Raw genomic sequence first — 22,092 nt, forward strand, 5'->3', positions numbered from 1 at the left:
TCAATTTTTGATTTATTTATCATATACATATTATATATAATATATATATATAAAATAAGGCTCCAGTAAGATTGAATTTTTAAGGAAAGCTTTTTCTAGCAGAGAGGATCACCTGTAGTGAAGGACTGGCTCATTTGATGCCTTCTGCTCCTTACTAGCACTGAGGTTTTGTGAGCTGCAGCCTAACATGCATTTGATCTCTCCCTCCTTTGTTCAGGGACGCTCTGCTCACTGACCATTGAGAAGGCCATGCCTGAGGATGGGGGCGAGTACAAGTGCATAGCTGAGAACCCAGCAGGGAAAGCTGAATGTGCTTGCAAAGTGGTGGTGGAAGGTAAGTACTGTGCTGGCTGCAAGAAAACTTCCTTAGAACTTCCTCCTTTCCAACTTATTTCCCAATAATGACCTTTAGGAGCTACATACACACACAAAAAGAACTCTACGCCCTTTCCCTTCTGCACTTTTTGGTCAATAGGTAATACAATGTCTACCATAACGGAGCATGAGCAGAGAGACAGTGCAGAACCAAGGGCTCTGGATGCTTTGTGGAATAATCTGTTTCTGCTGCTGCCCACTGTATTTCTAGACATTTTTTAGAGCAGTAACCTGAACTTGTAATATTTGTTTCTGAGCTATGTGCATCCTTTGAGAGCCAGTGAGAATTCCCTGGAGAGTCTGGGTGTCAGTCTGCCTCAGGACTGCATGTGGCACATGTCTCACTCAACAACTCCCCAGTTCTTTGCACTCACAGATGTTTGGTCATTTGGTTTTCTAGCATAAGTGAGCAAAAATAAACAAATTAGCACCTCAACCATCCTTGTGTTCCATAGTTTTAGAAAATGGATAATTTACTGACTGAGGCATTTGTTGTCAGCTGTGGTCATGCTGATGACACTGTACTCTTGTTAAATAGTCTTGGGCAAGGCCTAGGTGAGGCTGAGTGAGACATAGACTTAAAAAGCTGCCATGGAATTTAAATTATTTAAGGGGCTTTAAGTAACCAAATGTTCTTCTTACCAAGTCATCTTCTGGTGAGCTTATTTTTGAATAATCTGAGACTTTCCATTGTGACTAAAATGAACACAAAACTAGACAACAAGCCTAGTAACAGAACTTGGGTACTGAATCTTCACAGCTGTGTTCCTGTGGTGGTATTTATGCAGTATTTATGGCAGGAGGTCTACAAAAGAAAATAGTTTTTTCCTAATGTTACATGACACAAGGCAAGAATGTGATTCTGTAACTCCTCACTAAAGGTCAGTCTTCATGTAACTAGAAAAGGAATTAATTACACATAAACTTACAAGTAAATATACCAGTACCTTCTGTGATACTGTGGTCAGAGCGTAATCTGTCTTAGATATTTGATAAGCTATTTTTTATGGTTCTGTAATTTAAAGTAATAAATTTTGTCAGTGATGAAGTTCAAAGAAGAGGCTTTAAGCAATATATAGTCCCTGAAACACCTTAACCACCACAGATCCAAAGTGTTGAAGGATCAGATCATCAAAAGCTTAGCATACAGTAGTTCTCTAGAGCTACTGTAGCAACTTTTAAATGTCTCTTATGTGTTTTTCCTCTGTCTTCTGATCTCCTTCAAATAGTTGCTTTTCTTTCTGAAGCTTCCCTTAGCCTATTTCCCACTTCAAGTTTCCTGTTGGAAAATGCATGCTCTAGGAGGCTGCCGGTAGAGCTTGGCTTGCAAAGTCTTGATCATGGGAGCTGTGAGCTCCTTGCCTGATGATGAGAATGCCATGACCTCGGCTGTCTGGCTTTCTGTGGTGGTGGCACCCACGGCATTAGGAGCTCACTGCTCACATCATGTGTGGCACCAGGATGACCACATTCCCTCCCTCTGTGCTGGCTGCCTCATCTCCCTTTTTTGTTCTCCACTGGCATGCTACTGAGAAGAGGTTTTTAACAAATGGCACCATAGCAAACTCCAGCTATTTCGGAAAGACGCCATGCGATATCCCATGTCTAAGACTGGCAGAGGGGATGACTGTTATTTCAAAATTAGAATTGTGATCTAAAACAAGAGTTCAGATTTCTCCCTTCTTCAGTCCACTATCAGGATTCCAGATGCTGATTTTTAGATTAAGTAACCATAATCATTATATTTCTTTTGACATCAGTAACTCAGGATTGGAGGAATGTTTGACTTCAGTTGGCAGATATGTAGAATCTGAATGTCTGAACTCTCACACAGCCTCCTGCTCAAAATTATTTACTAGGAGATTCTCTCTTCATCTGTTAACTTTTTAGGAAACTTAGATGAATTTTCACACACTGGCACCTAGAGGAAGGTGACTAAAATAGCTGTTTCCATAACATTTATGTCATCTTTTTCCCTGGTAGCTAACAGCTCTCTCACTCACAAATACTCTGAAGCTGAATATTTGAAAGCTGTAAAGTGATACAGCTATTGCTGAGATCATAATCTATAATCATAATCTTTCTTCCAAAGATAAATGTCAGGATCAAACAATATAACAAGCAGAGCTTATTAGGATTTGCATTTTAGATCATTTATTAAATCCTAGAATGGTTTGTGTTGGAAGGGACCTTAAAGATCATTTTGTTCCAACCCCTACCATGGCCAGGGACTCCTTCCCATCGATCAGGTTGCTCAAAGCCCCATCCAGCCTGGTCTTGAACACCCCCAGGGGTGGGAAGTCCACAACCTCTTTGGACATCCTCTGCCAGTGCTTCATGACCCTCACAGTGAAGAATTTCTTCCTAATATTTAATCTAGACTTTGCCTCCTTCAGCTTAAAGCCATTGCTTCTTGATGTGGCACTACAGATCCTTGTGAAAAGTCCCTCCCCAGCTCTCTTGAAGCCGATTTAGGCACTGGAAGGGGCTCTAAGGTCTCCCCAAAGCTCTCTTCTCTCCAGGCTGAACTGCCCCAGCTCTCTCAGCCTGTCTTTGTAGGAGAAGTGCTCCAGCCCTGTGATCATGCTCAGCTTGGAATAACCTTAAAAACGTTGCACCTTTTATTTATATCTCATGGGATTTATTTATTTATCTGTCACTTGGAATACACATGGAAGGGAACTTTATTGACTCCTAGGTGTTGGTGTAGCCTGCAGTGATGAGCAGTTTCTGGATAAGAGCTGTACAATTGTTAAAGTACTAAAACCCATCAAACTTCAGTCCTGTGGTGTCCCTTCTGCTGTTTCTGTTTAGGAATAAGCAAATAGCCAATAATGTTTTCTTGGAAAAATTTAAACTGATAGAGGAAATGTTGCTCTTCAAAATGGGTTAATCTGAATTGATCACATAGACAGTGGAATAGAAGAAATGCCAAGAGATTCTTTTGAATGAAATGATGTTTCTGTATGGCTTTGTTTCCCTTATCTCTGCACTGCCTTACGGAGCTTTGTGCACATTGTATTTGATCTATTCAGCTAAAATACCTATCAGCTACATGAGACTTCTTGTCTAGCTGCTTACTTGGGTTCTTAGTGCAGCTGCTTTTGTAGAGGGCTTTTTTCTCTCTGCTCTGTCTTTGTTTCAGAATGTGAGAGTCTCCAGCAAATCTGTGCAGACAATTCTTCTTAAAAGCCTAAAGGACAGCAATTTCCTCTAACTTTGCAGAAAGATCCAAAATAAACCTTTTATTAGACAGCTTTTTCATTATTGATTTTCAAATAGGATTTATATTTTATTATTTGTTTTGATTGCAGATGCCTCAAAGACCTCAAAGCCTACTGAGAAGAAGACCAAGAAGCCTAAGACCACACTTCCCCCAGTGCTGCCAACAGAGAGTAAGTGACTGTGATTTGATTTGCTTTCTTTTCAGTGGAAACAAAAGAGTGCTTTGGGATTCTGTGGTCATTCCCTTCTGTTTGCAGACACAGTATCAGAAGCCTGTGCTGTTTCTTTAGCCTGTGCACTTAAGTCATGTGAAATGAGTTTTTGCCATGTGGGGATTAGAAATAAGAGCCCAAACTGAGTTCAGACCTCGCCCACTCTACTCTCTGTTTTTCATAATGGTGCAATAAACTTGTGACACCGATTTATTTTTGGCTGCCTCTCAAAGAGCACAGAAATACTCGAGTAGTTTGCTTCAATTTGTGTTGTGTCCTGTGTACACAATCTGAAGTTTTACTATTGGTAGTAGTAAATATATACTATATAGTAAATATAGATACTTATTTTACTAGATCGGTAGGCAAAGCATCTTGACTGAAATGCCCTGTAGAATAATCTGTCCTTTACTGGCATGACCATGGAAAGTGGTAATGCAAATTTTGCATTCTTTTTTTTAAGCCTAAATGCTTAACTTGCTTTTAATGCTTTCTAAAATAATAAATTAGCTATAAATTCCCATTTTTGCTACTCAGCATACACCCATATGCTTAAGAGGAAACTTTAAATGGTAAAGGTAGCACAATAAAGTCACTTCAGGAATTCCTAACACCAGTACTACTTATGAAATTAAGGGATACAAATATCTCTTAAATCAAAACTGGTATTTGAATTTTTTTTATCTAAGATGCCCACCATGTGAGTTCTTAAAAAGATGTAAACATGTGGTTTAATAGAAATACAAAATATTTTATCCAGCTGTCTCAAAAAATAAAAAATCAAATAAACTCTAATCTGGTCTTCCAGCAAGAACATTTCCAGCTGCTTTCAGCAGGAGTCAGAGCAGTTTTATAGTGATTGATGATCACAGGTAGTAATTGTGCTTCTGGAAATGTGACTTACATAACTATGCCCTGGGCTACAGCTATTTCTGAGTTTCTGGCTGAGCATTATAACTCTCTCTCCAGCCCCTCTTTGGGGATGTGGGAAGCGTCTCACTGACATGCTCCACCTCTGCACCTGAGCTTCAAGTGCCATAACAAACAACAATTAAGAACAATGACTTTGTTATTGAACATAGAAAAGAACATTTGAAAGCCATTTAAAACTCCACAGAACAGTGTCTTGAGTTGAATTTTTATGCATACAACACACACATTTCAACTGATCCTCCCAGCAGTGTTATCAATTGCAGCTTTCCCAGGAGAAAGTGTGAGTCGGGAACTAAGTCTAAATATGGAGATAAATGACCTGATCCACATCCTGCTTCTTTTGCTTCTGGTTTTAGTGGAAATTAAAATAGATAGCAAAACAGAAGAGACCAACTCTGGCTGCAGAAATATTTGGGAAAAGAAGGTTGAAATAATAGGGAATGATTTTTCTACATGGCATATTATTTCAGTGTTTCAAGTTCTTGAACCTCTCATAAGCTCTGTTTTTCAAAGTATCTTTAAAACATCTTTCCTGCTGCACAGTAGACATCAAGGTAACCAGAGATAATATTAGGAAACTGGGCTTTGAAACAGTTTTTGGAAAAGCTTTGAAAAATACATATTTAATTTTAAAAGGATTTGACTGCAGAGATTTCACAGGTGGTTTTTTAACATCTGAGTCTCTGAGGAATGTATTTGTCTTCTGAAATAAGTTTTTATTTGTATGTTTGTCAGGGGAAAAATATACAAAATAGATCCAGTGGACTACACAGTTCCAATCTACACTGAAATTCTTATCAGATGTAGAGATTTTGAAGTTCCTTAGCTGAAAGAGAATGGGCTTTACAAGTCAGGTGTTAGTCTATCTTTACTGCATATCTCTTGAAAAGAAAGCTAATAGAGAATAACTGTGAACTAAGATGTCCTAGTCTAATAAGGAGATATATTTTTACTCTGATCTTTTCTGGTCTTTGTTGTCACATCAAGTTACCAACAGTCCTAATGGCAAGTAGAGTGTACAGATTGATGTTCAAGAAAGAGAGAAAAAATATTCCCAATAATGTGATTAGAATTAATAGTGAATAGATTCTGAATTCTTAGTAGTGAATTCAATCACAGCAGTATATACTCTATGGGATAGAGAGAGACTATATATTCTCTGTACTTTTTAAAAATGCTTTTCAGGGAAAAGATCCCTATTTTTTTCCACATTCTTTGAAGAAGTGCAAGTCAAATTTCATGGTTAGCAGCTATGCCATCCTTTTCTCCCTTCAGATAAATTACAAGTGATCCTTAGGTTTTTTTTTCCCTAGTAGAAACTTTAAGGAAAATAATTAACTTTAGGTTCCTGAAAGCGAAGATCAATACATTTCTTTTTGTGGAAGAGTGAATGTTGTCAGTATGTTAACCTGTAGAATTTGTCTCACTGTGAGAATAGTTGCTGACTCAGGTCATTTGGCTGCTCATTCTGACTGTTATTTAATTACTGGAAGCTTGGGGCTTGTAAGCTACAGAAATCCAATAGTAAGCAGAATTTGGGGCATTGCTTCTTTTGATATGCAATACATGCTGGATTCTGGTGTAGAATAAGGACATTATGAAGGAAGCTGTGTGTCATTCAGTGATTAACAGCATCTCTGAATGGATGCTTGCAGTGTTTACTGCAGAAAGATTGCTCCCATGCTGGCAAATTACAAAACTTACAATGTATTTGCTTTTGCTTAGAATTAATATTGTGTCACCAGAATTTAGTAATAATTATGCAACCCTCTAAGGATAAATAGAATAAATAATACTGTTTCTGAGAATAAGAAAGAGATTCACCTTTGAAGCTGGGTGAAATAAAAGAGAGAAGAGGGGAAGGGCACCTCTGGAACTGGTTCATTCTTTACTGACTCCACTGACTCAGGCTTTGTCACTTGTGTCCTTACTCAGTGGATGTCAAATGTTACTGAGTTAGAATAATAAAGTGTTACGTTTCTTCTAAAAGAGGCAGTGGAAAATTGGACCCTTTCGTTATTTATCATGCTGCATACTCCATGCCATGCCGGAACAATCAGTGGGTAATGTAAGGGTCTCCTGGCTTGACACAGCCCTGTAGCAGAAACACCAAGCCAAAAATTCTCACCACTTGAGTATTTCTCTAGAAAGCTTTGAAACTGCCGTGAAGGGATTTAGGCACCCATTTCCCTTTGAAATTAGAACTTACTTCAAATTAAGCTTAAAGGGAAATGGTTATTTCAATTACCAAAGCCACTTGCAAAATCTTCAGTGCTTATTAAATAAATGTTTTTCTCGCAACAGACTGTGGAAAAATCAAAGTGCTGCTTGAGATTTTTAAGAGTAAATAAAGGTTTGAATGTTCACAAATAGATATTACTTTTTCAAAAAAATATATTACTACTCCAAATTTGCAAACTTTTTTTTGTCCTTAACGTGTCTTAAGCAGAGGACCAAGCCAGCAGGAATTAGCCCAAGGTGAGGCAGATTTGTTTGCAGATTTACCAACTTCCTTGATCCTCAGTCTCAGGATTGGTTTGCATGCAGTATTGAAGATGGTATAGATTTTTTTAAGTGGCATCACAATAGTTTACATGAAACATGAGCTTTCCAAAGGAACTTTTATTCAAAGGCTTTTTTAAAGATTTGCTAATGAAAAAGGAATATTACAGCAGTTAGATTCTATTTTTTAACTTCACCACAGCTGAGCCATGCAACATAACTTTACTATAGTAGGAAGAAACTGTATCCCATTTATTGCTACTGAGGAAAAAAAATACTTTAATGCTTTAGAAAATAATCCTCATAAATCTAAGCATTGGATTAAAGTGTTTGGAAAGAAATGCCCAATGTTTTTTTGTAGGGCTAATTCACAGAACTACTTCCAGTAAATATTAAGAAATGGTAATTATCACCTGTCACAATCATTATTATGAAAACCTAACAGGATATCCCAGATTCCCTCATCTGAGTAATACTTCTTAAACCCACTGTTCTCATATCCAGACCACATACATTGAAGGGCTGACCCAGCAGAGTTTGACTGCACAAATATAAGTTCTTCTACTCAGTTAAAAATAAAGTTACATCAAAGAAAACGACTTTGTCTACATACCTGCAAGCTATTTAGCAGTATTTTGTAGCTTGCTGATAGAAATCTTTTATATGTGCTACTAAATCAAAACATTTGATTTCATGTCAAACGCATTTTTGGTTAGACAGCTGTATTTCCTTGCTGATGGTTATTAATAAAATGTCACCACTGACACTGTCCAGATCAAATCCTCTGGAAGGTTTCATTGTTACCTCTCCAGATCTGAATTTTTAACATTATTTGTACTTGAATGCAAAGCTGAGCAGTGACATCTCTGGAAAAATGGGCCATAAAAGTAAATATGCTAAACAGGACCCCTTATTATGTTAATATACTCATTTCCTTAGTAGGGAGATATTCTTGTCCATAGTAAGGAGAATTTAAGTGTTAATCACCATGGAAAAATTATGAGTCAGTAGCCAAGTGATTAGCACGCAGTTCTCTTACTTACTCTTCAATAAACAATCTTGTCAGAGAATCCAAGTCTGCAAGTACCCTTTTAAGAAAATGTTATTAAAACATTAAACTTGGTGTGTCCAATTTAGTTAATATATAACTAAACCAGGAAACACTTCAAGTTTTCTATTGATTTCCATTCTATGAAAATAATATGAATCGTGGCATTGATAAATAAGAAATGTTTCAAAATCTTCATTTCATGACAGATTGTTTTGTCCTAAGTGTAAAACCTGCCACTTTCTAAGTGAAAAACTCAATTACTAAGGAAGTGACTGTTCTGGTCAGAGATGTTCTTTTAATTGCAGAAATGTGGGCACTGGGTAGCAGCTGTGATCTGTGACTGCTGCTGACCTCTTTGGTCACTGGGATGGTCTGAGATGCTCTTGAGGGTCAGTGAGGCTGTCCAAGCCATTCTCTCAGTCCCATTCATTCCCCAGAAGGCTCGTGCTGCTCTTCTCCTGGCTGTTGTGAGACCCAAGACATTTTCTGCACAGTGACTGCAAGTACTTAGTGTGTTGGAGCAATATGAATTACATTGTCAGAGAAGCCTCTAACCAAGCTTTTCAAGGAAAAATTCATCTTTTTTCCTAAGCTGAAAATTCTGCTCTTAGTACATGTAAATCACATTGCCATTAGCTGTTTTTAAGACCTAAATAGAATTTCTCTGACACTCTAAATTGTGAAAGGTGCTACCTTAATTCCTGAGTCTCAGGGTCCAATAGTGAATAGCTGTGCCACAAGGCCTGACAGCCAAGTCGGGCTGAGGCAAAAAGGCAATGCAAGATTTAACCTGCTGGCTCTGAAGGTTGGTTGCTTCCATAGATGAAAAACAAATCTGTTTTTATGTTTAAAATGAGCAATAGAGAAACACTAATTTGTTGTCCAGATCTCTTCTCCTGAGTGCCCAGTTCAGCACCGTTTCTCTAATGCTGGGCATGCGTTTTGAATCTCTGCCAAGTTACTTTACAGCTATCATCGTACTGATATTTTCTGAGTTAACACTGGCACAGAACAGTATTTTCCATGTGTATTTCATGGAGTCCATCCTACATATCTGTATGTTGACTGAAGAAGACAGAAATGTTTACTGACTGCCCTATGCAGGGAACAATGAATAGTTTTTGCAATGTGGCCTTGAACTGAAGAGGTGTTACACTTCATTAATTTCCAGTTAAGTCAGTTGGCTAGAAATTGCACATCTGAGGCATATAATAGAAGCACTAAGTTTCTTCTTTATATAACAGGGACCTAAATCCACTGGCTTAATTACTGTCCAAAAGCATATAGCACCTAGCTTTTGCCACTGAAACCATTTGGAGCTCCTGAATACCCAGGGGACTTGGCAGTGTTTTCCTATGGCACAGACTGGGTAGCAGGATAGTAACCAACCTTACATTCCTCTCCCTACACACTTGGGTACAACTCTTTAGTGTCTAATTCAACATGTTCTCCCAGGACATAAAAAACGTAAAAATTAAACTTACCCTTAAGAAACTAACCTTGCTGTCTTGCTCCTGCCAGAGCTTTTAGAGCATTTTACATGGTCTGGGCTGTTTGTGAGCTGTATTTCATACTGGATCTCTTCTGCACTGCTCAGATTTGGTTTAATTGTAGAAGTTGCTCAAGAACTGTGCTACTAAACTGCTATGGAATTGTTTATTCCTTTAGCTGAGCTGTTTTAAAATACTGAGTTATTTTCAGTGTACCAGATCATATTATTGAAGCTCTGAGTGTGCTGGTATTTGCTAGCTCTTTCTTGACTGGAATGCAAAAGTGAGTATTTCCTGGGTTTTATTTTTGTTTTCAAAAGGCAGACACTGTATATTTCTCAATTAGAGGACAATCTCTGCATGATTTAGAAACTAAATATGGGATGTTGCAACAAAATGACAGGTTTTTTTAATGAAAAATAAAAGAAAAGCTTTAAAAAACTGTTATGAAGCACATAAACTCAAATAACTGACTTGCATGGAATTAAGTTTTCTAATTCCTGCTTGTCATCAAATTTTAGCCAGAGCTGCTTTCTGTTTTATTGTATTTAGACACTAAACAGTTATTTGGAAGCATAGGAAATTTGCTCTTTGAGATGCAATGAAGTGAAACTGTTTAAACTTAAATCTTGATGAAGTTTTCAAGCCACTGGTGTTCAGTGCATTGTGTCTGTCATTTTCCTCTCTAGCAATTAGCACAGGTTCATGAATGTATGAATAAACTTGTAGGTAATGATGTTTTGTCTTTTATCATTGATTACTTTGACCACAAGACCAAATGTTTCATTTTTTTCTGTACTTCTTGCTCTCAGTCATCCCATGCTTTCTGGCAAAGTAGGCAGTAGTGAAGCTTGAGAGAGAAGAGCCACTTTTGATTCAGACCCTTATATCTGTCCCCAGAAGGGTCTGAAGGGGGTTACACTGGGATTCATTCATTTCCATGGGGGAGAGAGAAACCTCATGATCTCACATCCCACAAGCCTGAAGGATCCAAGTGAGATGGGGAAGAAGGAACAGATACTTGAATCTGGGCTTTCCATAAATTTTCCATAAATAATATTCTTATCATGGTGTCTGACACATTACAGACATTACTTCTTTTTTCAGTTTCTCTTGAACTCTAAAAACACTGAAAAAAATCCCAATTTAGTTCCTCTAAGAATATGAAATCTTGACATGTTTTGCATGAGGGGAAAATTGTTTGTTATGTGTCTTGTAGTATGAGAGTATGTCATTAACCCTTCTACTCTCCTGAGCTAAAATGAGGTTGTTCCACAAGCAGACAGATACTGGGATAGGTCTTATTCCTTATGTTAATTGAGTTAGGTATTAACTGTATTTGTTTGCCAGGTGCTGAAATCTATCACTACAGAAGACATGCACATAATTTCAGGCATGTCCCTCAGGGATGACAGTAGGAATTATGGATTGGTTGGAAATATTATCTTGAGTACTGATGTTTTTTTCAGATCCTAAGAGTTTCACTTCATGCTTTATGAAAGCAAATTGTGCAGAGAGCCATTTCAGGGGAGGGCTATTCCTATTTTTAGTAAAATTCCAAAAAAGGGAAGCAAAAAAGAGAGACGGAGGCTTCTGAGCATATCTGCTCTCACTACTGCACCATCAGGGAAAGGAAGAGCACGACCAAATGTCTGGCAGCTACCAGCCTGTATGGGGTTTCTCCCCTTTTTGCTTTATGTCCCCCCACTCAAAAACAAGCTCTGTAAGAGACAAACCTGCCTTGTAATGTTTATGTTGTTTCCAGGAGGCAGATTCATTTAAGGGGGAAATATTACTTCCAGGCTGATTTTCAGCATCAGCCTATTTCAGTGTAAATACCAAAAGAAAGACAAACCATCTTTAAGAAAATAAAAAAAAAAAATGCAGCAGAAGCAGACTTGAGCTAACATTTCCAAGAGGCTCAAATATTTTAATGAAAACAGTCATTTGACCTTGTCAACTTTGAGTAATCTTATTAGATTTTTTCACTAACTGTCTCCAGCAGTCTTTAAAAAAAAAAAAAAAAAGAAGTTACATTTCAAAAGAGATATATAAGATGAGCTAGTATTCTTAAGGAAGATCTAAGAACAGTGGACTGGACACTATTAGCCAAAGAACCCAACTACACAGAGCCAGAGACCTGTCCTTGCACTCATCCCCTTCCACCCTGCCCCAGCCTTTCATTTCTGCTCAGGGCTATTTGTGTCTGAAAAACGGGATATTCAGCCAGACCTTCCAGCAACCCTTGGCAATCTGCATGGTTTGATGAAGTCCAGTGACAGTCCATATATCCTCAGTTAAGTGAATATAATGTCTTGGTGGGTATAAACTAAAATTTAAACTAAAAAAATTGTACTTACATATAAAAGTAGTGCCCTAGCTGAATGAAGTGATGAGTTCATGTTCTCTGCTTTGCTTCTATGGAAATCTTCACTGAGGTGAGAGTCTTTTAAACTTGCTTAAGTGTAGTTTTTCCTGTCTGCATGCACCTTGCCTACTAACTAAGGTACTGCAGCGAATACACAGTGCAGGCCAAGAGGTGATCTTTGAGTGAAAATCATACTGGATTGAGGAATTTGCTTTTTTTCACAAAAAATAGCAGCAGTATCTGCAACCCAAGATGGCACTTGACAAATGGTGCTTCTTCATCCTTTTTGCTCTTTGTTCATATCAGGCTTAATGGAGTGTGGAAGCAATCAAATTCCTGTCATTGTAGCTTGAATTAAAAGCCACAGCAGCTCTGAGAAGAGACCCAACAGCTACTTCATTTCAGTTTAGAGAAAAGCAGAGAATCTGATGTCAAATACAGCACACACACAAACAAAAATGTTTACGTGTTTCTAAACGATATAACTGAGTGAGTTTACGTGGGGTTATGCATCTAATGAGTAACTAATGGGTTATTTCCATTAACAGGGATGTTTAAGAGCAAATGAGAGGCCAGACTCTACAGGCCTTCCAGCTGGCACCTGAGCATGTACATAGTTTCAGCCACATAATGTGGCTCCAACCTGAAATAAGAGGTTCAGCTCAGGGTGTGACCACACCATGGACAAAGAGGAAAGCTGCTCTGAAAACACCACTTGCTGCCTTTTCTTGTACAACTTGGGCAGGAAAGAGTATGTAGAAATACATTTGCTGTCACTTACCACAGCAGCCAGGGTATGTCACTCTGTTGGTGGCCCAAGAAGTAAATGTGTCCCTTTAATGAGCAGTTGTGCTCACTTTAAAGAGGGTTATGCCCCATGGAAGATGTGGCAGGACAGATACCTTGCTTACAGCCTGGTAGTCCAGTAATACTGGGAACAATGCCTCACAAGAACTCATCTAAACCTTTAAGTAGTTCTGTTGGGCTGGCAGCTGTCAAAGAAAGGCTTCTTTGGGAAATACCCAACTATTCTTTTTTGTCTCAGCAATAAGTACTGTGAGAATATCCAACCTCTCCATTTTTGTGTTTCTGGTTGCTACAACATCAATAAATTCAGAGCACAGCCAAGCATACTTTTAGGAAAAATTAATTAAAAATGGAAAGAAGGTGGAAAGAAACTTTCCTGTATTCACTGCATAAAGTTCTTCAGAATGAACTGAATAACCACTGTTGCTGACAGCTAAGCCATTAGATATTTTTAAAGTCATTTGGTCTTTACCTACTATCACCTACTATCTCCAGTTACGCTAAAAAGCAATCTGTTGTTTGAGATATAGCATTAGACTTCCACAGTGGTTTTGCAGCTCATGGCTTCTGAGTTTCATGGAGCATCACATGATGTGTTCCAAGCTATCATGCACAGCTTGTAGTTTGCTGCAACCAAAAGGCTTAAAATAAAAAAAAAATGTTCTCATTCATTTGGTGAAATCAGGGGGATATTTTGCTGCTCATTGTCTTTCTAATTTGAAATAACTAAATAAGAAAATAAAAGAATGGACCAAAAAATTCAGAACTTTTGCATCTGTTATGACTATCACTAGGCACCTCTGTACAGTCTGCCAGATACTCAAAAGCACTTAGCACATGCTGCTTCCGTTGGAGGCAATAACATCTTAAAAGCCAGACTACTTCAATCATGCTGCCTAGTTGAGCATAAGAAAATAAGAAATGTTCTTTCACAGCAGAGGCCATTCTCTGACCAGGATGCTTAGAATAGCAGGCAAAAAGAGAGTGCTGTAAAAGGAATGAACTCCTTCACTTCTGGAATTCAGTGGTTTGAAGGCATCCAGACTGTTGTGTTTAAAGGCCACCACTATACATAACTCCTCTGAATTTGTCCTTTTGAACCTGCTTATGTTTCTGTATTATAAAACATTACTTGTTTGTGAAGGCAGATTATGGATGTTATATTTAATTTGCTGTTTCTCTTATGCCTGCTGTCTGGTAATTTAATTGGGTGGCCTCCTTGTTTTGTGAAAAATAGTTAATAGCCATTTTCTACTTATGTCTTCTCCACTGTTCTTCTACTTACCCTGCTCAATTTGTAGAACATTGTCTTCCAAAAATTTATGGGTCCAGATTTCAAGTTGTAAGCCATATTTTTGTAGCTATGACATTTTCTTTTGAGAATATAACAAAAAGTTGTTCCTGCTTAAGAAGAGGCTGAGGTAGAGGGATGGTAATACTAACTAATACTTACTTTTGGTGTAGTGCTGTTTCTTTGCAAGCTCACAAGTGGTATGAGAAGCAGAACATGGTGTTAACTACCCCACTTTTAACTGAGCTCATTCAGCATTGATTGTGCTGGAAATCTCAGCAGAAAGTCAGTATGAGATGGGTCTTGGCCCAGTGTTTTCACCTGTTAAACTGCTATAAGGAATGGATCATAACAGATCATGGGAAGAATGTAGAAGATTTCTTTGATTCTTTTAAAAGTTTCAGCTTAAACTGTGAATATTCTGAGGATCACCCAGGATAATAAAAGTGGTTTTAAAGGTATTTTTAATTCTTTAGTTTAATATGCTGAAAGAACGTATTATATTTTCAAGTGTCAACAAAGCTTTGCTGTAGAAGTTTGTGGTTAGTCTGGTACCTTGCAAAGCTCACCTTTGAATTCACATGCTTTGTTGTTTGTTTTGTTTTTTTTTAACTAGGTGAAGCAACAGTGAAGAAGAAACCAGCTCCAAAGACTCCTCCAAAAGCAGGTAATTTGTGCCACCCACATTTAGCAGCGCAGCTCTTTGCCTACTAAGTTTGTTTGAATATGTGATTAAATGGTAGGTAAGTCAAACTTGTTTACACTGTATAAGAATTAAATTATGAGCATCCAAAAAATACTCTCAGACAGACTGTAGCAAGAGCCTACAAAGTGTCAGTAGTGTGTAACTTATGCCCTTTTGCATATCCACAACAAACCTTGGCTTTCTGTGAAAGGAATTTTTCTGTGTATCACAGAATCCTCTCCATGAGCAGCTACCACAGAGAAGGTGATAGATTTTACTGTTCCTCATCACTGTGTTATGGTAACCTGTTTGTGTGTTTGCAGTCTCCGAGGCAATGCTATCTATACTAAAAGTTACAAGGAAATTTCCTCTATGGGAACCTCTTTTCAGTGTCTTAAAACTTCATCAGACTTTTAAACTGTTCAAGCTGCTTTCTGTGCCAGATTTACACTTCAGCCTAGTTTCCTTCAGATACTTTCAAAACAAAAACACTTTTAAAAGGTCAAGACTAGAGCTGAAGGAAACCCATTTTGTTTTAATTACTTTGAAAAGGAAAATAAAGCACTTTTTTCATGCACAATAGCCCTGTGCTTTGTAAAGAATGTTAGATTTGGCAGTGAGGTCATTGTAATATTAGGGAATGCCTCTTACCATTTCTGTCAATATGTCCTCAAGTCTGCCCCCTTCCTCTCCAGTACACACACACAAGAATAATTTTTTTATCACAATGCTTTTGTAATCAACAGTATAGGTTTCACCCTGGAGTTGTCTAGCCTATGATATTTCTGGCATCTGTGCTTAGCAGCTACCAGAGGTCTGACACTCTGAGCAGCACAGCCTAAAGCCAGGAAGGAGCACTGTTAGCAGGAGATGTTCTGCCATCTATTGATACTCAGGCAGTGAGAGGGAAGAGAAGGAGGAATGCCTGATTCATTAATAGAGGGCAATGAATGGGACTGCAAGGTTTAAAGGAAGCACCGTGGTACACAAATAAAAAGATACATTATCACTCATGGCAAAATTTAGCTTAATGGAGAAAGACATCAGTTGCCTTCATTGTCTCTCATGATGTTTCTGTGCCACATAGTGTTTATCTGGCTACTGAAGCCAGAATCCTCATAGGTAGATTTTGAGTCTTAAATGTTCTGAATTCTGTTGATGACATCAGGGAGCAGGTTTGCAGACCCCTTCAACACATGCAAATTGGTAAGAAGGTAGCTGGAGCCATTCTTCAAAAATACAGAGCTCAAAAGAAGATTTTCTGAAAAAACCCACAACAAAATTTCATAAACTTTGTATTTGGACTTGATGGTAGGTGCCAATGTTTTTGTCTTTTGTATGCTTGCACCTTGGTCTTGAATGAGCAAACTTTGGATGGGTAAATTGTTATTGCTTCACTCCCCTAGAATTAACAAATCCACAGAATTTTTTTCATCGCAAGCAACAGGTAACTGCTAATTTGGATTTCAAATGCTGCTCTGAAACAGCAGAGCTGAGAAATGTATGTGTTTGAATTTTAAGAAAACTTTTAGTCATTTAAAGGGATATTTTATTTTATTTTTCTCTTCAGCTGCTCCTCCTCAGATCACTCAGTTCCCAGAAGACAGAAAAGTCCGTGCAGGCGAATCAGTGGAATTGTTTGCCAAGGTGGTAGGAACAGCACCCATAACTTGCACCTGGATGAAATTCCGTAAGCAGGTAAATTGTTTTCTGCTCTTTGCTCTTCTAGCAATCATTGAAAAAGCAGAGCTGGAATGACTATCTCCCATTTTTCCATCTCCTATTTTTCCATCTCCCTTCCCAAGAAATTGGCAAAATCCATGTTGTTCCTGAAGATGCTTTCCTCACCTCTACTGAAAACATTTCACTGATTAAGATTTCACAACCTTCATTAGCAAATTATTGCAGTGTTTATATATCTATTTATATAGAATCTTTATCCTAATGCCAAACCCAAATCTTTCTTGCTACAGTTTAGACCCTTTGCTGCCTGTCCCCTCCTGTAACAAATGATAGTTTCTTTGAGAAAAGTCTTAGATTTCGAATTAAAGGATAAGTGATGGGAAAGATACAGGTGTCTGAAAAGTATCTCTCACAGGGGACATTTCTCTCCTTTGAAAATGGCCTTTTCTTTGTTGATTCTGGGTCTAAAGTTATGTCAGAGGGTCAAAATACCTTATAAAAAACTTGAGTGAATTGTCTTGCAACAGAAATGTCACCACACAGGGCACAAGAGCAATTCATGCCATCAGCACCCTCACTCTCTAGGTTTAAAGTTCCTTCTACTTGAATATCTTCAAACTGTATCACATAAGGGCAGTGTCTAAAGGGAGTTGCTTTAACAAAGCTGTTTAAAATCACTTTAAATCAAAAAACTGAATATGCGAGTTTAGACTGGAAGATGAAGTGTCACGTTAGGACAGAGAAAATATAAATATCTACTGTAGCTGCTGTTCTGTTTATTTTGTTCTGAACTTGTTATGCACTCTATAGAACACAAATAAAAACATCTCCTCCTAGAAGGAAGTTTAGACTCTAAATCCAGACATGTCAGCATTTAATTGAAAGAATTCAAAACAGTTTGTAAGTGCAAAGGGTATTCCAGAGTCCAGTCCTTGCTAACTCAAAATAAAAGGGGGGGGGGGGGGGGGGGGAATGTTCTTGAACTCTTCTATTTCCTTAAATTTCTTTAGCTTCAAGACTAGAGTTAACCACTGCTTTCCACAAAAAAATACATCTCAGAAGCTTCAATGACATTGTGTTAGATTTTGCTAAGCTCTGTCTTAACATTTAGGTAAAATGTACCCCTCAAAAGTGAGTTTCTGTTTTGTGCAGAATGCTGAGTTCATTGTTGAATACGACAATCCTATTTACCTAGATTTTAAGGCCTTTTTTTATATGCAAGATCTATGTGATAACAAGGAATAGCAGCTCCTAATGCCCCTATCAGATCCAAGATATTTTCTCCTTTTTAAAATGCTATTTTTACTATCTTTAGTTTCTTCTTTAGTTATCCACTATGAGACAAAGTGAAGTATTGCAAAATCATAAATTAAAATGATAAAAATGTTTAAATTATTTATTCTGGTGTATGAGATACAAAAGAAAAAAATTCAGGAAGGTTACCAAACACTGCAGGAGGACAAGTGAGGGCAGCAGTCTCTCATTTATTAATTTAAAAGGGGAGCCACTTACTGCATCCTGTGCTGCACCATAATTTTGCTTTATTTTTCACTTCACCACATACTGTTTTACGCTTGAATTTCTTCCTTTTCTATAACTGTGGTTGATTTCAACTCTGTTCCATTCCCAGTCCTAAAAGTGAAAACCAGCCAAGTGTTTTGACAATTTACTGGGAGTTATTTGTAGTTGTTATTTGAGCTGATCCAGCAAGTGGTGTTTTCAGCCCTGCTGCTGTTTGCTGCAGCCTCCTCTCCGTGTTTCTTCCTCTCATTCCCTCAGGTGCAGGAGAGCTACAGTCCTGCACAGGTATATTCCAAAAGAGTATCTTTTGGTTGAAGAAAGGGAATGTCATGAATCTGTGACCCATACTGTTGTGTGCTGTGGCAGTGTTGTGGAGGGGTGCTGGAAGTGTGCTGAGCTAAAGGGGAGAAAGCCTTGGAAAGCCACTTCATTAGCTGAGTCCATCACTGAGCACTGCCAGCTGTTGAAACTTCTTAACCATGACCAGTGACTTTCTTTCAGCATCCCAAGGATCCAACCTATGCTGCCCACAACCACTGCAAACCACTGAGCATCCTTTCAGGGCTATCTCTTTGTCCTTTCAAGGATCTCCCTGCATCCCTTCAGGGCTTTCTCTGTACCCTTTCTGGGCTTTCTCTGAATAATGCAGATCTAGTTCTACTATCACCCCATGACTAATTTTAATGAAGCAAAATATAAAAGACCATTTAGAATCTCAGATGTATGTCGGCAGGGTGGAGCAACTCTCAGTATAATTTAACCCTACAAAATCACATTTGATAACTTTCTATTTGAGTTATTGTAGGAAAATGTTTCTAATATTACTTTTGAGCAGATAGCAGTGCATGTGTTTTGTCTCAGTTGAGGAAAGAGCAGGGAAGGTCCTGTTCCGAAAATTTTGATTTCTTCTCTGAATATATGGGACAAGATAAGGCAAGCTAAATAGTCTTCATTTTTAATTAAATTCTGAGAATGGCTTGGAAGAGTCACTTATCTAAGAAGGAAGTGGTGGGAGGAAGAAGGGCATTGACATTATGTTGTCTGTTTCATAAGAACACAGTGTACAGCTTCTATAATTGCAGTGAAGCATTATGAGGTTTTTAAAGAACTGTCATGTCTCAAGCTAATGCTGATTAAAATCTAAGTCACCTTGGCCGTTTATGCTATGATAGCTCCGTTTCAATTAAAAACTAGTTCATAATATGCCTATGGTACTCAGCAGAGATTTGGATTTTTGCTTCTCCAGAAAATAAGATTGCTATGGGAAAGCTCAATCTGCTCTTTGAATGTCTCTCTGTAGAGCTGTAGTGTTCTATCTCCATTTCATACATTGTCTTCCGCTGTTCAAACCCAAGAAACTCTTACCCTGGTTTGTGTGGAAGTGCAGAATAAGCCTGGTTAAAACAAGAGGGCAAAAGTCACAGCTATGGATGGTCTGCATGTTGGGCCTCTGAGTGGGAATGGCAAATGAGTTAAACCTTTGTTCCACTGCGGTTTCTCTAAGATATGCGAGACCAAACTTTGCTCTTTTGACAATTGCACAGTTTGCACTTTCAGCCTGTCAAAGAGAAGTAAAAAAGTGACACTCCTGTTCCTTAGTGGGGTTCCAGCAACACCAGTGCTCCCTATGGCCTTTGCAGGACACGAGCCATTGTAATGTTCCACTGCATTTCTAGATTATTTGTGTTGATTACAGTTTACCAGCTGCACAAACTCACTTCTGTAATAGAGTTATCTGCAGCCAACACACAATATGCTAACATTGTATTGTGCTTTGAGCTCTTTCAGATAGAAAGGAATCTATCACATAATTTTACTTTTTATTTGGCAGATTCAAGAAAATGAATATATTAAAATTGAGAATGCTGAAAACAGCAGCAAGCTAACAATATCATCAACAAAGCAGGAACACTGTGGATGTTACACCCTAGTTGTAGAGAACAAACTTGGCAGCAGACAAGCACAAGTCAACCTTACAGTTGTTGGTAAGTCCATAATAATATTTTATTTATATATTTATTCTTCAGACATCAGACTGCATTTGCATTTTATATAATGATATGCAGCAGGTTAAATAAAATAGTCAGTTAAGAAGACTGAAATAAAAGCTAGTGTTTAAAAAAAATTGACAGTGATATTGTAATAAGGATTATAAGCAAGCTCAGTAGGGCTGTACTGTGTTTATTTGGAAAAATTCTTAATTCCATGGTGATGAAGGTATAAAATACATAAAATAACTCATGCTTAAAAAAAAAAAAATATACCCCCACAAGATAAAAACAGCTCATGTCTCCATTTTAAATTCCTACCATGGTGTACTGTTTCACAGGGACAGAAAGCAGTGAATAAGGACAGTCTGTTTTGAAAATGGAGCCCTTCATTGTGGGCTTTTACACAGGTATCTTAAGGCTTCAAACAGCCTTGTCAGGTGACACTCCCAGGCCATCAGGTTTGTTGTAGCAGACTGTGGACAGCTGCACACAGTCTAGTCTGGCAGATTGTTGCAGTTTATTTGCAGATAAAACTGCAGCCTAGTGAGGAGCACTAGATCTGTGACACCTAGCTCTGAAAGGGCTAATGAACCCACCTTTGTGCAGATGCACAGCAAAGAGCTCCTGGGAAATCCAGGGAAGTTCTACAAGCAAAGATGTGGTTTGGTAAAACATACATCTATGGACTGGGTCTGTTTCTGGGCTCTGTCACCTGTGGCCTGCAGAGGGGTTATCACTTGAGGAGGTGCCCTGACAGCCACATGGGTGTGAGGAAGGCAAGAAATGTGGGTGTAAGGCCAAAGATTAATGTCTGACTCCAATGAAACCAATGCAAAAATACCTCTAACCCAAGTTGGACTGGAGATTCATTCCACCAATCCAGTGAATACCATACAAAGTTTAATGAGTAAAATCACACTTTCAGGTACAATATCCACTGAAGTAGACTGAATGTGACTCAATTGTGTGTTGCTCTACATATTGTCAATAGAGGCTTCCTAATTATTTAAATTAGTTCCTTTCATCCAGTCTGTGGCTTTAATTGCAGTTAAAAGATAACTGAACGGATGAATATAAATATCAAGTAGATTCCAGCAACATGCCAGAGAATTCAAGAACAGAAGAAAATAGAATCAGTATTTTTCCCATGATGCATAGATAAATTGTACTACCCCTTCCAACAGTGGGTTGTACAAGTCAGAAGTACAGCTAGGTTAAAAATTAATACCATTGGTCCTTGAATAAACATATACATTGGTCTGGGTATAGGTTTTGGCTGCAAAACCCCAACACAGCTGATTAGCAGCTGGAAGAATAGCAGGAGATTAATTGCTCTTTACATTTCCCTCCTTTTCCCTCTTTCCTAGGCAACTGCTGCAGGCAGCTAATTGTAGCAGGTTATTGGGCAAGGTGGATTTTTTTTTTAGCTGCATAAGGCTGAAAATTCCTATTATCATGTTACTGTGTGGACCTTGACTTATTATTATATAAGTCACTGGTTTATATCCTTTGGAGTTAATTGGTTTGAAAGTCTGTGAATTCTATAACCTTATAAAGCTACATCTCAGCCCCCTGCTTCACTCTTCCCTAAGACATGTGCCAGAGAACCATGGGATTCCCAGAGATGCTTTTGGGAGAGTTGGGTGAAGCATCCTTACAGTGTACAGTTTGCCATGTGTATTGGCTGATGACAAGCTCTCAGTTTCCAACGAAAAAGAATAAATTCCTTCTTGTAAAATTGCCAAGCTCTTCAGTGAGACATCTCGCTGATGTCAGCACTGCCGAAGGCATGACAAGGCCTCACGGCTCCTAGCTTGCTGCACATGCATTTTAGGGCCAGATTCTTCCATCTGGGCATTCAAAAATGTGGGAAAAGGGAGCAGAAATGTCTTCCTTCTAGGAAGGAGGTTAGAATCTCACTACTGAGATCAAATCCTTCACACTGTTTTCACCTTTAA

General features: G+C 38.3%; 1 protein-coding gene across 1 annotated transcript in view; it reads left to right on the top strand.

Moving 5' to 3' along the window:
- Positions 1–22,092, top strand: part of MYLK (myosin light chain kinase) — a 195,829-nt gene that overhangs the window by 132,602 nt on the left and 41,135 nt on the right. The window contains exons 17-21 of the mRNA XM_058839679.1: positions 218–334; positions 3,690–3,770; positions 14,871–14,921; positions 16,510–16,637; positions 19,975–20,128. Coding sequence (XP_058695662.1) covers positions 218–334; positions 3,690–3,770; positions 14,871–14,921; positions 16,510–16,637; positions 19,975–20,128 — 531 coding nt within the window. The remainder of the gene's footprint in view (positions 1–217; positions 335–3,689; positions 3,771–14,870; positions 14,922–16,509; positions 16,638–19,974; positions 20,129–22,092) is intronic.

The sequence above is a fragment of the Poecile atricapillus genome, chromosome 5 (assembly GCF_030490865.1).
Source record: "Poecile atricapillus isolate bPoeAtr1 chromosome 5, bPoeAtr1.hap1, whole genome shotgun sequence".
Classification (NCBI taxonomy): domain Eukaryota; kingdom Metazoa; phylum Chordata; class Aves; order Passeriformes; family Paridae; genus Poecile; species Poecile atricapillus.